Genomic DNA, 14,807 nt, shown 5'->3' with positions numbered 1-14,807 from the left:
TTTTTAGACCGATGAGCTTTGTAAAAATCGACGTGTTTCAGAAAGGCGGGGCATAGAGGAGAAACAATAATGTACAGTATGTGGAAAATAATGTGTTTTTTTAACCTTAAACCGCATAAACACATTTCATTACACCAAATACACAAAATAATGTTCTTTTTAGCAGCATCATATGACCCCTTTAATATATAAACATAACATATTTTTCTTAAATATATACATGCATGTGTTTGTATTTATATATACATAATAAATATACACAGTATACACACATATATTATGTAAACAAGAACTTTTATTTTGGATGCGATTAATCGCGATGCTTCAACACAGAGTGTATGTGTCCTGGTTTTCTCCAGCGTATCTGAAGAGGCGATACGGTCTGCTGAGTCCCGGCTCAGACAGCGATTCCCCCGGCGCTCATTCAGACTGCATCAGTCCGGGTCTGACCACGCTGGAGCTCTGCCCCTTCAGCCAGGCCAAGAAACCCCGCGTGGTGCTGGCGGCCGAGGAGAAGGAGGCTCTGAGGAAGGCGTATCTGCAAGAGCCGTATCCCTCGCAGCACACCATCGAGATGCTGGCCGCCCAACTCAACCTCAAAACCAACACCGTCATCAATTGGTTCCACAACTACAGGTCCGAATCCACTGCTTACCTCGTAAAGACACCCAGAAGAGAGTTTTGTGTCCAAACTGTTGTTAGCATTTGAAGCTTTGAATGGGAGTTTGGCTCCACCTGCAGGATAATTGAGGAATTACAAAGTGAGAAACAAGAGAATCGTATGGCTACACCTGTACAGAGTCTAGACCTTATTTATTTATTAAGAGTAATATTGAATCAACCTTAAGCATTTTTTTTTTTCAAGAATAGGAAATACCTAACGTTAAAGATCAAAATAAGCACTACAGATGCGAGAATGCAAGATTTATTGCTGCTGAGGTAAACGCTCTCGCTCTTTCTCTGCTGTCTCTTTGCTATGTCTGACTGTAGAAATGGTCATTAATTCTTAATTTGGGTAGCCTACGGAACAGACATGTTACAGGTAATAATATAATCAAAAAACATGTCATTTTTAAGTCAGTTTAATAAGTTGAAACGACTTTCACAGTCAATTTGATTAAACATAACTCATGTTTAACCGTTGCTTCTTGTCATTGTAGGCTTAGGCTACTTTTTCAATTAATTTTCATGAATATACAAATTAATAAAATTTACTTTATTTATTTTTTGTTACAAATTGTCCATTCATTTATTTTTAACACTGCACCCCCATATTTTGGTGGGCTACACTCCAGGGGGTGCTGCAGCACCCCTACTTCCCGCGGTAATGGCAGTATCCCATAATGAATAGCTCTCGAACTGAAATTGAAAGCGGCATTGAGCCATATTTCTTGATCCAAATGTTAAGACATTTTATTAATAAATTAATTTAGAATGTTCATTTTCAGACGATAACTGGGTTTACTGAATTACACATGCAATGTAGTGAGATCCAGTGTTATTTTAGTGTATTGAAATATACAACTGTAGTATTTATTAATATTTAGAATTAAATTTTATTTTTATCATTTCAGTTTTCTTATTTTAGATGAAGTTTTATTAGTTTTTATGTGCTTTCACCTGTGCTTTTTTATGTTATTTCTATATGGCTCTATATGGCTAATTTATTTTCATTTTTGTTTTATTAATTTAGTATTACAACTTAAACTTGTTTAATTCAGTTATTGTTTATTATTCAGCCAGTAACTGGATTTGTTGAGTTACACATGGAATGTAGTGAGATCTAGTGTTATTTTTAGTGTTGTTTATATACTATTTATTTACTATTAAATGTATTTATGTATTATTTATTAATATTTTGAATTTTGTTTGCTTGTTTTAATACATTTTTATTTCACTGTTATTAAATTTCTATTTAAACCTAAACATATTTTATGTGTTTTTGTTCATTTTTATTAGTTTTTATTTCATTTATATAGCTTTAGCTTTTATTCATTTTTATTTCAGCTTTAGTTGGAGTAATTTTAATATTTCAACTTATTGATTTCAGATAGTTGCCAAGACAAGATTTCAATTTTTTTTTCCATCTAATATTTATATTTAATTTTATTTAAACTTTTTCAATTACTGATTTAAAAAAAAATAGTTTTAGTAAACAATACTGGTGAAATCATATGACAACTATAAAGCATGCTAAACCTAAAATCAGTAAATGTATTTCCTCTTATGGTCTTCCTCTCGACAGGTCCCGCATGCGGCGAGAGGTCCTGATGGAGGGTCTCCAAGACAACGACACGGACGCCGAGCACAACAACTACTCCCCACTGTCCGACCGCGACGACAGGAAGCAGCCCTCGGCCGTCCGCAGCCGCTTTCTGAGCGCCGGCCCGTGCCGCTTCGCCCTCAAACAGGAGGCCAGCGAGCCGGGCGAGGACGAGGAGCTCCGTCTGCGGCAGGCCAAGTGCTTCTCCGTCGGCGTCCAGTTCGCCCAGCTCAAAAGCGACCCGGAAACACCCCCGCACCGCTCGCTGGGCGTCAAGGATGACGAACCGCCGAGGAACAGCCACGAGGGCGAGGAGCTGGAGAAGTCGCCCGAGGATCCCGTCAGTTTCAAGGCTTCGTCCGAACCGTCCCGGAGCAGCCTGGAGGTGTCGCTCAACTCGCCCTCCGCCGCGTCCTCGCCCGGCCTCATGATGTCCGTGTCCCCCGTCCCGTCCTCTTCCGCCCCCATCTCCCCGTCGCCGGCCCCGAGCCACCATCACCCGCCGAGCTCGCCCTCGCTCAACTCCAAACTCAACAAAAGCACTCAGAGACGCAACGAGAAGATGGCCAACCTCAATAACATCATCCATCGCCTGGAGCGGGCCGCCAACCGCGAGGAGACGCTCGAGTGGGAGTTCTAGACCAAGAGCCTAAGCGTCAGATATTTATAAACACGTTTGAGCTATTTTGATAAAGTCACTTTGGATTCTGCGTCACAGGAGAATTAACGTAGCGGTGTCATGAAATGCACACTGACGTCTTGTAGATTGCCACTGGGTGAGATTATGAAATAAAAGACCTCTGTCTTAAGCCATCAAAAAGCACTACTTATTTAAAAACAAAAAAAGAGAGAGACAATGACCAAATTTGCTAATTTTTGAATAGCAGTTTTTCAACTTTTGTCTGTAAGACGGGACAGCGAAGTCAAGTGATGTGCGACAGCTTCACGTTGACTGAGGGATAGTCCTAAAAGACTCTAAATAGTGAACATTGCGTATGTATTTAGTTTCTTATTGACATGTTTTGGATCTTTTGTTATACAAGCGTACAATGTGTGATTGTGTGTGTTGTAGAAATCGTCTGCAATAGCCTTCTCTGAACAAGATGTAGCATGGAACATAATTTACCCTCTATTTCCTCTCTAGATAGTAACCTGTGATATACTTGAGCGATACTATAAAAAGAGAAAAACGGCAAAAAACAAGAAAAAAGGAAATGTAAAAAAAAGTCGGTACGATGGTAGATGCATTTTTGATTTCGTGAACGTGTCATTTTTTTTTTTTTTTTTTTTGGTTGGATACTTTGAGGTTTTACACCAGGGTTCTTATGCACAGTTTACACACTGCAAAAAAATATTTTTCTTACTCAGTATTTTTGTTGTTTTTCAGTACAAATATCTAAATATTTTTAAATCAAGATGTTTACTTGAGAAGCAAAAAGACACAAGTTTTTGCTTAAAGCAAGAATTTTTCGTATCCCATTGGCAGATGTTTTTCTTGTTTTAAGCATAAACATTTTTTTTTTCAGTAAACAAGGCTTAATATCATAAGTAATTTGCTTCTCAATTGAACTGAAATCAATTGAAAATTAAGTGAGGTTTTGCTTTAAAAATATTTATCAGTGGGATAAGAAAATCTTGGTTTGCCTTTGATATAAATCAAAGGCAAAATAAAAAAATAATAATAATTCTTACCCCATTGGCAGATTTTTTTTCTTGTTTTAAGCATAAACACACTCAAGTGAAAAATAATTTAATTAATCAGTCTTGTTTTACAGTATAAATATCTAAGCATACTTAAATTGAGATTTAAAAAAAAAACATAAAAAATTAAGCGAGTATGCTTCAAACAAGACAAAATATGACAGTGTGTTAATAAAAAAGTGTTCCTTTTGAATTAAGTTTATTTTTCTTAACCCACTAACAGATATTTTTCTTGTTGTAAGCATAAACTCACTTAATTTTGATGATTTTTTTTATTCAGAAAACAGGGCCTAACATCTTAAATCAATTCACAATTAAAACATAAATCAAAAATAGGTTTGTTTGTTTCTTAAAACAAAACAAAGCAAAAAATCTGTAAGTGGGCTAATAAAAATAATAATAATAAAAATAGTCTTGTTTTCCCTTTAAGTTTATTTTCCTTACTCCACTGACAGATAATTGTTCATGTTTTAAGCATAAACTCACTTCATTTTAATTTTTCAGTAAACAGGACATCATATCTTAAGTCATTTTGCTTCTCAAGTGAATGCATCTTGATTTAAGAATTTTTAGATATTTTTAATGGAAAACAACAAAAATACTGAGGAAGAAACTCTGTTTTTGCAGTGCATATTCTCAATAATTCATGCCAGCTCTACCTCACTGTCCCGACGAGCTGGTCTCACACAAACACACTCGGGCCAGTGCACTTCCTGTAGCATAGTTTTCCGCCCAAAGGGTTGGATATAATGTAAGATACGTTTCAGTCGAGCCACCGACTGGTGAGGTGGGACAGGTTTTCACGGGGAATTAAACTGATCAGTGATGCAGTCGTGGTCTCGGGTGGCCGTACTTGTGTTCTCATTCCTCATCCATCAATCCTCTGCAAACTTCCACCGACCGTCCCTCCTTCTGAATGAAACGACATGAAGTCTGATCCTGTGGAGAAGGACTTTATCTACGGCGGTGTGACACTTTATGTTCAGGTCATTTTATAATTATTAAGACACATTTTAGCAGGGAGTTTAAAATAAATGCACTTAAAATTGAATTATGACATACTGGAGATCAGATGAGAACCTGTTTTTAGTGTGCTTTAATTGTTTATTTCGTATCCCATGAGCACCTGCTGTATTTTAGTGATTTTGATACTTATTTCCAGGTGCTCTTTTTACTGCAGGAGATTCACTGAAGTTTTATTTCATATTAAAAGGCCAGAAACACACTCTACGCAAGTATACAAACGCAGATGTGAATGCTTGGTCAGTGCATTGCAAGCGGTTTAATTTGATTTGATTTTATATTTGATTTGATTCTATTTTTTTATTTGAAAAGCATGCATAATGTTTTCCAACTACTTGACATATATCTCTGAAATGTGTCTTGAGAAATTAGGCCTGTCTCTGTGACAAAACCAGACTCTGTAGACAGTAAGATTTTGAATAAGAAGTGATTTTGCATGTTTAGGTTTACTGACACTGTTCTGGAGGACAGTCCAATGAAAGTGAAGTTAGCACAATTTTGTCATTAGCCAAAATGGCTAAATTCACTTAAAGTTGCAATACTTAAAAAAAAAAAAAAAAAGTGTCTAGTTTTCCAGTACAAATATCTAAAAAATTATTAAATCAAAATATATTTAATTAAGTTCATGCTTAAAATTATCGAGTTTATGCTTGAAACAAGAAAAAAAAAACTGTCATTGGAGTAAAACAATCTCAATTCAAAGGGAAAACAAGATTTTTTTTCTTAACTCACTGATAGATATTTTTTTTACTTGTTTTAAGCATAAAATCACGTAATTTTGATTCATGTTTCAGCAAACGAAACTTAATATTATATCAAGACTTAGTATCGGAATCGGCCGATAATGGCTTTAAATGTAAATATCGGCATCGGCCCGATATGAAAAATTATGCCGATATGTCTTGCCGATAAGAGGAATACATTAACTCACATGTGCTCAGGGTGTGCTAGCAATTAGATCAGGTCAGCATTGTGGCTCATTCTTGAAGCAAAGTTTTGCCTGAATGGTGATTGGATTCACTGTTTTGGATCACTGCATTTAAACTGAGAAAGTTTGGTGCAAGATAGCGTAAACAGTAGTAGCACGTGCAGTGGAAGCAGCAAAAAAACATAATACTTAAATTAAATAATTTCATATATCCTGATTTATTCATTAATGTGTAATATGTTATTTTTTAAACAAATTATGAGCTCTAAAAGATTTTCAGAATTTTTACAACTTTTTTGCTTTAGACCATTTACAAATGTTAAAAAATAAAATGTTAAGGTTACCACTGCATCTTTCTGGAAAAAAAAAATGCAGTGAATAATATATAGTTTATTTATAGTTATTTACAAATCTTCAGTGTACTGTCATTATAAAATAACTTTATTAATGTTTATTTAATTCTAACAAATAAGTTCTTGTTACTAACTAACCAAAATTAAAAAATAATTATATATCGGTATTGGCATCGGCTATCGGCCAAAATGAGTTGAAAATTATCGGATATCGGCAAAAATCCAATATCGTGCATCCCTACTTAATATCTTAGGTATTTTTAAGCAAATGTATCTTGATTTAACAATGCCTAAATATTTGTACTGCGGGGGAAAAATACAAAAATACTGAGCAAGAAAAATTTTACAGTGTTTATATCCGTGATTCTCAACTTTTTCGACTCAAAGGCCTCACATTGTCCAAAACAATTTTCAAATTTCCCCTAATATAAGATGTTTCTTCCAGTATATTCGTTTTTCTTGTTTTTACTCTTGTTATATACATACATAAATGTCTGTGCCATTTAATCAGACACGATATTAAGGTTGCTAGCTATAAATGACCGACTTTAACTAAGCTTAGCTAAATTTAGTTGAACTAACTTGCCGATTTCTGTCATAACTGACCTGGAAGAATAAAGCGCACAAATGCTGTCTGTATTTTGCATCAGTGTATTGCGTTCTGACACTTTTCTCTTGTGTCGATGGAAACACATACTTGCGTAGAGTCTGTTTCAGGTCCAACACTGAATAATACTAAATCAGAAGCAGATGTTCATTTGCAAAACGCAATAGAAATCTGAACACAACGACCGAGTTTGTTTTGTGCAACTCTCTCACGAAGCGTTGAAATCACACAGTGCGTCAAAGCTCTGCTGAAAAGATGTGTTCGATCAGTCCAGATGTTCTTCATTGGTCTGTTTTTGCTGCTGTCGATCGATTGAAATGCTCATTTTTTTATTTATGGTTTTTGAAAACACTGACGTTCCTTTCCTACTGTATCATGTTTTATACTGGACACTTGCAGCTCCTGAGTACCACACCAGAAAAATACACGCAGCACTTAGAAAATCGTGAATTCTTCTGCATTTGTCTTTGCCTTCACGTCTCGTTGAGGTTGTTAGAAAACACTTGCACATGTCTTAAGAGTACTGAGGATCGGATCTTAAAACATATGTAAATATAAATATAAATATTACACATTTACTGAAAGGGATATATCTTAGGTCCTTGACACTAGCGTGCTGATGATATTTAATAGAGTGTACAGTTATATTAACCAAACACATAGAGCCAGAGGGGGTCTGGCAAGCTTGCCCATGTTCTAGAAACTTCTCTCAGGGTAGACTTGCTTCTCTAAGCTTTACAAAACCTGTCAGGTCACACCACTGGTCGACGTTTACTGTTCCTAACCGCCGTTTGCTTTTGTTTCAGTGTTCTCGACGAAGTGTAAATCTATCGGATCGTGCGATTTGTATATCTGATCAATTGGAAATAAGAATCTCATGTACTATAATTCATACTCTTATGATGATTAATAAGCAACAAAAGGTCCAGAATATCTGAACGCTTGTGACTGACGCCGTCAGAAGCCTGTACTGCTGATTCAAGTGAAACAACGACCACTACTTGTTTTTTTTATCTCCCATGTTTACTGTTCATGTAATAAAAATCTCTGATGACAACAGATTTTTAGCCATTATAAACTGCTGTCGTTTACTATGCTTCCTTTTTAACATTGGAATTTTGCATGTCTTTTTTTTTATTTGCAAGGACGAGTTTGCGTTTCTTGTATTTTTGTTCAAGAAATCAGCACTAACAGTTTCACTTCCTACAGGTTATAATGGAGGATGCTGTGTATTTTCCACTAATATGGTACACTTTGACTTTTCTTAGAGGCGCAGATGCATAGTTTTGTGTGAGAATGTGAGAAACCATCTCATAGAAAATTAGATCGTTGAAACATTTCAAGCCCTTAAAATGGTCCACCTCAGAGATCCTGACCTTCAAACTCATGCAAGATGTCAATTTTGACTGTTGTAAGTTTACTATTGACATCTGTTGGATTGAAATTCAATCGAAGTAACTCATTTTAATAACTAAAAATAATCTTCGCTGTTTCCCACCGCTGTTACCGAAAGATTTTCCCTATTACCAAAAAAAAAAAAAATTATTTTCAGATTTTCTGTTTTATTTTTTTATTTGAATGTTTTAGCAATTTTGTTGTGCATTTTTGCCATTTTAGTAGTTTTTCCTCTTTTTTTCCCCCTGTATAGGTGTATCAGGTTGAACTAAATTAAATTAACTAAGTTGCTGCCTTTGCAATTAGATGAAGTTTTTTTCAGTTCATTTTTATTTTATTTCAAATAATGATTTTTTTTTTAATGCTTTAAGTTTTAGATTAACTTTAATAACCCTGGTCCCAGAACACTTCATATAAAATAAACACAACATCAAATGTTTGACCTCCTGAAGATGATTATCAACATTTTGTAAAGGTGAAGCGCCTCCTTTCACAAACCACTTGCTGAAAAGGAAAAAAGCTTGATTTTGTTAAGCGTTTCAGGCTGTTTAGTACCTTATTTGTGGAAAGTGGCATTCCGGTCTAATAAAATTAGAGGTCGTAAGTAACTCGGCCAAAACAAGATTACTTTAATATCTCTGGTGCTTGAGTGTGTTTGTATTTGAATTATCCCAGAGCCCTCGGAAACACTGGCTTTTTGTTTATTCGAATATTAGCAATTAAACAGCCTCACTGAAGAATTAAAAAACTGTCAGACTTGAAAACTTAATTGTCGGTTTTGCTTATGATTTAGTGTGTGTGTTTGTGTTTGGAGTGTGTGTAAATGAGGCTCTGTGATGATTACAAGATTGAAATCTAACACAAGCAGGAGGCAAAACTCTCTGGTTGTTCCTCTTTTGCGCTGAAAGTCTGGGTAGGTAATAGTCATTTTTTTCCTCCATCCAATTTCCTGTAACGTTCTGGTGTGTTTGCACACATTTCCCATGACCTTATGGCAGAGCACTTAAAGCTTTGGTTGTTAACGAGAGGACAAATAAATGTCATGTGTCTTTTAATCACATACAGTATGTACCGAGTCATTATTGAATACAGTACATTATTGTATAAACCTATCTTGTCTGTGTGTTTTTTGTTATACCTTGTACTTTTTTATGAAACAAGATTATTAGTAAAAACAAAACAAAAAGCTTTACATTGCATTAAATTACATACACATTTACAAACAATCAAAAGGCCAGTTGCTTAATGCTTATTTTCTTGCCATTTTTAAAATTTTCATTAATTTGTCAACAGATTTATAGATTTGGAAATTGACATTCAAAATTTGTATTCAATGGATAAAAAAATAAAATAAAATACAAAAGGTAATTTGAGGACTTTTCTCACAATTTGGACTTCTTTTACTGGCAATTCTGATTTTTTCCCCCTGAGAGATATAAAGTCGGAAATTCAGAGCTATGAACTGTCAGAATTGTGAGATAAAAAGTCAAAATTAACTTTTAAAATATTTAAAATTATATATATATATATAAAAGAATAATTCTCTTAATTCTGAGGGGGGAAAGGCAGAACTGTGAGATATAAAGACACAATTATTAGATAAAAGTTTTTAGAATTTTTTTTTTTTTTACAAAAACAAGCCATACTAAATAAACCCCAACATATATGGAGTAAATATAAGTGACAACTGTCTCCCCTTTCAAATTCAAATCAACTTTAAATTGTTACCTTTAATTCACTTTCAGTTAAAGTCAATTTGATATTGTCGACATTATTTTTACGTCAAATTCCCATCTCCACTATCTGTAAGTATTTATTTATTCATACGCATTCATTGGCCCCAGCAACCGGTTACGACATCCACTTCAAAGCTTGTTTACCTATCCGACCCTCCCCCACACGTTCGAACGTGTTGACGCAATCTGCGTCGTGACGTCCTGACGTCGTGGTAGCTGCCTGCGATGACGACGGGATTCCACAGTGGGACGGGCCGATTCTGTAAATGGCTACGAGGTGCAATTTGTCGATTTGTTCGTCGTTAATCTTCTCTTCTGCGGCTCGGAAGAAAGCGTACACCCGCTCTGCCTAGAAGGCTGCCCTCAGGTGAGTGAGCTGTGTGCTTTTGGCGCGGGATGCGGGTGTTTTTCTTTGTGTTTTGAGGCCTTATCTTAGGGGTCCGCCCTCCGCTCGCGACAACAACAACAACAACACGGGCCTCGGCTGAGGAGAAATGTCAGAAATGCTTCACATGAGCGGTAAAATACCACCGCGGTTTAGAGCCTGGTGCTATTTAGATGGTTTGGCATAAGCTTGACCGATGGTAGAGGAAGAAACGCGGCCTTGGTGCTTAGTTTTTGTCGGTTACTTCGCTAGCTCTCCAGTCAGTCGGTGCTACAACCGCCGCGAATCTGACTGACAGATCGAGCTCTTCACAACAGTTCACTATGGTAACCGGTTTAACCTATTGTTACAACAATAAAACTGTCATTCATTACGTACTATTCACCACGATTGTTATAAATAAGAAAACGCTCACTGTTTGAATGGAAACTATGGGCGCCACGGTAAAAGTAATGCCTTACGAAATCATAATGCATTATTTTGGATTCAGTTTTTGTGACAATGGTGTATAATATCAAGATAGGAGTACTTTTGAGACAATAACTGCCATGTTGCCAGCATAATAACAGTTAACATAGTTATTGTTAATACAGTTTGTGTTCTGGACGCTTCTTGCACTTCTTGGAGGAGATCCTGTAATTATTATGACTTCACGGTTGGAACAAAAACTGTAATAGCTATTATAATTTGGTGGAGACTATGATTACCATTACATCATGTGAGTAATTCTTATTGTTTCACTGTAATACATTAATAATACTGATTTTGTGTTGTCCCTGGACCACAAAACCAGTCATAAGGGTAAATTTTTTGAAATTGAGATTTATATATCATCTGAAAGCTGAATAAATAATGTATGTATGGTTTGTCATGATAGGACAATATTTGGCCGAGATACAACTGGAATCTTAAGGTGCAAAAAATCGCCTTTAAAGTTGTCCAAATGAAGTCCTTAGCAATGCATATTACTAATCAAAAATTAAGTTTTGACATTTACGGTAGGAAATTTACAAAATATCTTCACGGAACATGATCTTTACTTAATATCCTTATGATTTTTGGCATAAAAGAAAAATCGATAATTTTGACCCATAAAGTGTATTGTTGGCTATTGCTACAAATAGGCTATACCTGTGCTACTTATGACTGGTTTGGTCAGCCAGGGTCACATTTAATAAGTTATGATGTCTAATTCAAACAATGCAACAACCAAATTAAGAAGAAATAGAATATATTTAAGACACTTTTACTGTAGGAACAACAACAACTGCCACAGCAACCACCAGAATACCATAGTTATTACCATGTTGAATGTTCCTAAATTATGGGATCCTCTTCAGGCATTGTAAACTAAGAAGCTTTCAGAATAAGTGCAACTTTTTCAGCAGATTTGGTTCCGGTAGTATTTTTCCCATTCATTTTTGCCATAGGTATTTTAAAAAAAAGACTTCGTTTTAAGAGTTATAAGTCAAGAACCAAACCAATCAGCTACGAGGAGAATCACAAGATTAGATTACAAACTTTGATTTGAAGCACAAAAAGTGTCTGAAAATCAGAAAAGAAGGGATAGTCTGAAAAAAAAAGAAAGTCTGAAAAAGGGATAGTTCACCCAACAAATGAATATTCTGTCAAATCAAATGGTAGATTTTGACTTCCATATTATGAAAAAAAAAAATACTATGGAAGTCAGTGGCTACCGTCAACTGTTTGGTTACCATCATTCTTCAAAATATATTTTGTGTTCAACAGAAGAAAGAAACTCAACTTGAGAGTGAGCAAATAACGACAGAATTAATTTTTTTGGATGAACTGTCCCTCTAACAGCTTGAGGGAAAGAACTACAATCCCATTGCTTCATGGGAGTGGACAGGCGCTAAAGTGTTTGGTGCAATTTGCTTGTCGTGATTCTCTGATTGTTTTTATATTTCTCTGTGGAATCATGAGTAATATTGTTTTACCACCAGGATTTTCTCTGTTGAACATGGTTATTAAAAATATGTTGAAATAATGCGGGCTGATGACTTCAACAAAAGCATATGCCATCGATAAACAACCTCATAGCAGAATGCCTTTCTTTAAAGGTTTTTAAGTTATCGTTTCAGACCAATTTCCTTGTGGAGAAAATCAATTGGTTTTTAACTTCCAGAATCCAGCTGTTGCACTCCATACCCATAGTTACCATAGTTTCAGTGCGGTAACTAAGGTATTTTTGAGGGAATGTGTGGTTGCCTTGGTGCCGCTGAAGAGAGGCATGTGTTGGGTTTGTTGTGTTTCTGTCAGATCCGCGTGGTGCTGCTAGATGATCCTTTGGCTCTTCGGCTGTGTTTTGGTGTTGGGTTTCTCATGTGGTTTGAATCGGACTCATGGTGTGACTTTGGAACGAAATGCATCGGGTTAAAAGTCACTCAACCTGCTGAATGAGTGCAAATGCATGACATCTAAACACAGCAGCAGATAAAACCTGAATGATTGTGTGTTTACACGTCACTGACTGCGTGTCGTGGGCCTGGTTAGGCGATCAGTAGTAAACCAGATTGACAGGAGGGCGGCTGGTTAAGTTTATGAATGAACTCATAATGATACACATCTGTTCCTGCTGTTTGTTTAGAGCACAGCAAATCCACAAAGTATTTGGACAATTATGCCGTATTTAAAAATGCTTTCCATTAGATCAAGTCATCTGTGCACAAATTCTGCAGAAGCTTTCTCTCAGCTTCACTTTTCTTCATCGATTTTAAAGTCTTGATGTCTTTGAATCAGCTGGTGTTGTGATGATGTTTAGTGGATGAATGAAGTCTCCTCAATTTACCCACAGGTGTCCTAGCAAAGTGTGGACATGTTCTACTAGTATTTTCACAATGTACCATCATGTATTCATTCAGACATGTCAAGTGTGCAAATATTTATTGGAACCAGCAAAATATAACCTTGCGTCATCTATGAATGTGTCATATGACATTAAAATGGGACATTAAGGTGCATATTTTGCATGAACAGTGTGTAATGTGGTTATCCATTGGTGTTTTAGTAAAATGAAACCGAATCAATCCCAGCGGTGGTTTAGGAATGAGAACACACAATGCTGATTGACCTTCAGGACAGTAAGAGTGACATCTGAGATGGGCAGAAAACACTGTATGATTCTTCTGTCCACCTGCAGTCAGTTGACCTGAATGGAAAGCTGGTGTTTCTGAATACCCAATACAGATATGAGGCCTGTCATGTGGAATAAGCAGAATCTTCTACCTGAGACAGTGCTGTTGGACATGGGCCAGTATGTAAATGGTTTGGCACTGCATAAAACTACTTTTGCATGTTGAACAGTTTTCATGTACCACATTGCACAGTCATTTGTTCGAGTCATGAGACTGCAGTACAGTTGTAAGACACTAAACGAGCCAGTCAGATTGAAGACAGGCTCCTCAGCTGTAGTAAACATAAGCCTTTGCTTGTTAGAGATATGTTTTATCAGTAGTTTCCAGATGGCTTCGGTGTGGCCTTCACTGGAAGTATGTGAACATTTTTGCATAGGGACGCTGTTACTGAAATCATCCCATCCATGACACGGTGTACTTCTGCTCTGTTTAGTCTTTGACAACTTGGGTTTTGTTATCATCTGCGGAACGGCATCGTCTCATTCTTTATGCCTCTTTAGTTAGTAGAGCTTCATAGATAGCATTCATAGGAAGAAAAATAAAAACCGGTTGGTACACTTCCAGAGAAGAGAAATCAATGATCTTCTACCTGAGACAGTGCTGTTGGATATGGGCCAGTATGTAAATGGTTTGGCACTGCATAAAACTACTTTTGCATGTTGAACAGTTTTCATGTACCACATTGCACAGTCATTTGTTCGAGTCATGAGACTGCAGTACAGTTGTAAGACACTAAACGAGCCAATCAGATTGAAGACAGGCTCCTCAGCTGTAGTAAACATAAACCTTTGCTTGTTAGAGATATGTTTTATCAGTAGTTTCCAGATGGCTTCGGTGTGGCCTTCACTGGAAGTATGTGTTTGAACATTTTTGCATAGGGACGCTGTTGCCCTCTGGCCATGAATCAGCTGAACTCACTCACATATGACTCTCAGGAGACACAGTGGGTCACTGAAATCATCCCATCCATGACACGGTATACTTCTGCTCTGTTTAGTCTTTGACAACTTGGGTTTTGTTATCATCTGCGGAACGGCATCGTCTCATTCTTTATGCCTCTTTAGTTAGTAGAGCTTCATAGATAGCATTCATAGGAAGAAAAATAAAAACCGGTTGGTACACTTCCAGAGAAGAGAAATCAATGATATGGTGTTTCTCATTTGAATTTTAGGTGTGAAAACTTGCTTGTTTTCTTCCAAGCAAACTTGATGTTACAGTTTACTGAAATAAGAAGTTTTGTGGCATTTAGTTCATGTCTGTA

The 14,807-nt window shown here is 36.4% G+C and overlaps 2 protein-coding genes across 7 annotated transcripts in view; both read left to right on the top strand.

The window, feature by feature from the left end:
• LOC107754419 (homeobox protein cut-like 2) overlaps nt 1-3,603 on the top strand; it is a gene marked incomplete at its 5' end in the record, with an annotated part of 33,653 nt that extends 30,050 nt beyond the window's left edge. The window contains 2 exons of the mRNA XM_016570856.1: nt 360-636; nt 2,246-3,603. Coding sequence (XP_016426342.1) covers nt 360-636; nt 2,246-2,903 — 935 coding nt within the window. The remainder of the gene's footprint in view (nt 1-359; nt 637-2,245) is intronic.
• A 6,598-nt stretch (nt 3,604-10,201) lies between these two features.
• mtmr3 (myotubularin related protein 3) overlaps nt 10,202-14,807 on the top strand; it is a 45,662-nt gene continuing 41,056 nt past the window's right edge. For 5 of the 6 annotated variants that reach the window (XM_016570846.1, XM_016570844.1, XM_016570845.1 and 2 more), the window contains exon 1: nt 10,202-10,373. The gene's annotated coding sequence lies outside the window, so the exon portion shown is untranslated. The remainder of the gene's footprint in view (nt 10,374-14,807) is intronic. The other variant, XM_016570849.1, reaches the window with a different exon arrangement.

Source organism: Sinocyclocheilus rhinocerous, unplaced genomic scaffold (assembly GCF_001515625.1).
Source record: "Sinocyclocheilus rhinocerous isolate Xijiao unplaced genomic scaffold, SAMN03320098_v1.1 scaffold1223, whole genome shotgun sequence".
NCBI classification, from domain to species: Eukaryota; Metazoa; Chordata; class Actinopteri; order Cypriniformes; family Cyprinidae; genus Sinocyclocheilus; species Sinocyclocheilus rhinocerous.
Note: the sequence above shows the minus strand (reverse complement) of the source record. Positions and strands in the feature narration are given on the sequence as shown.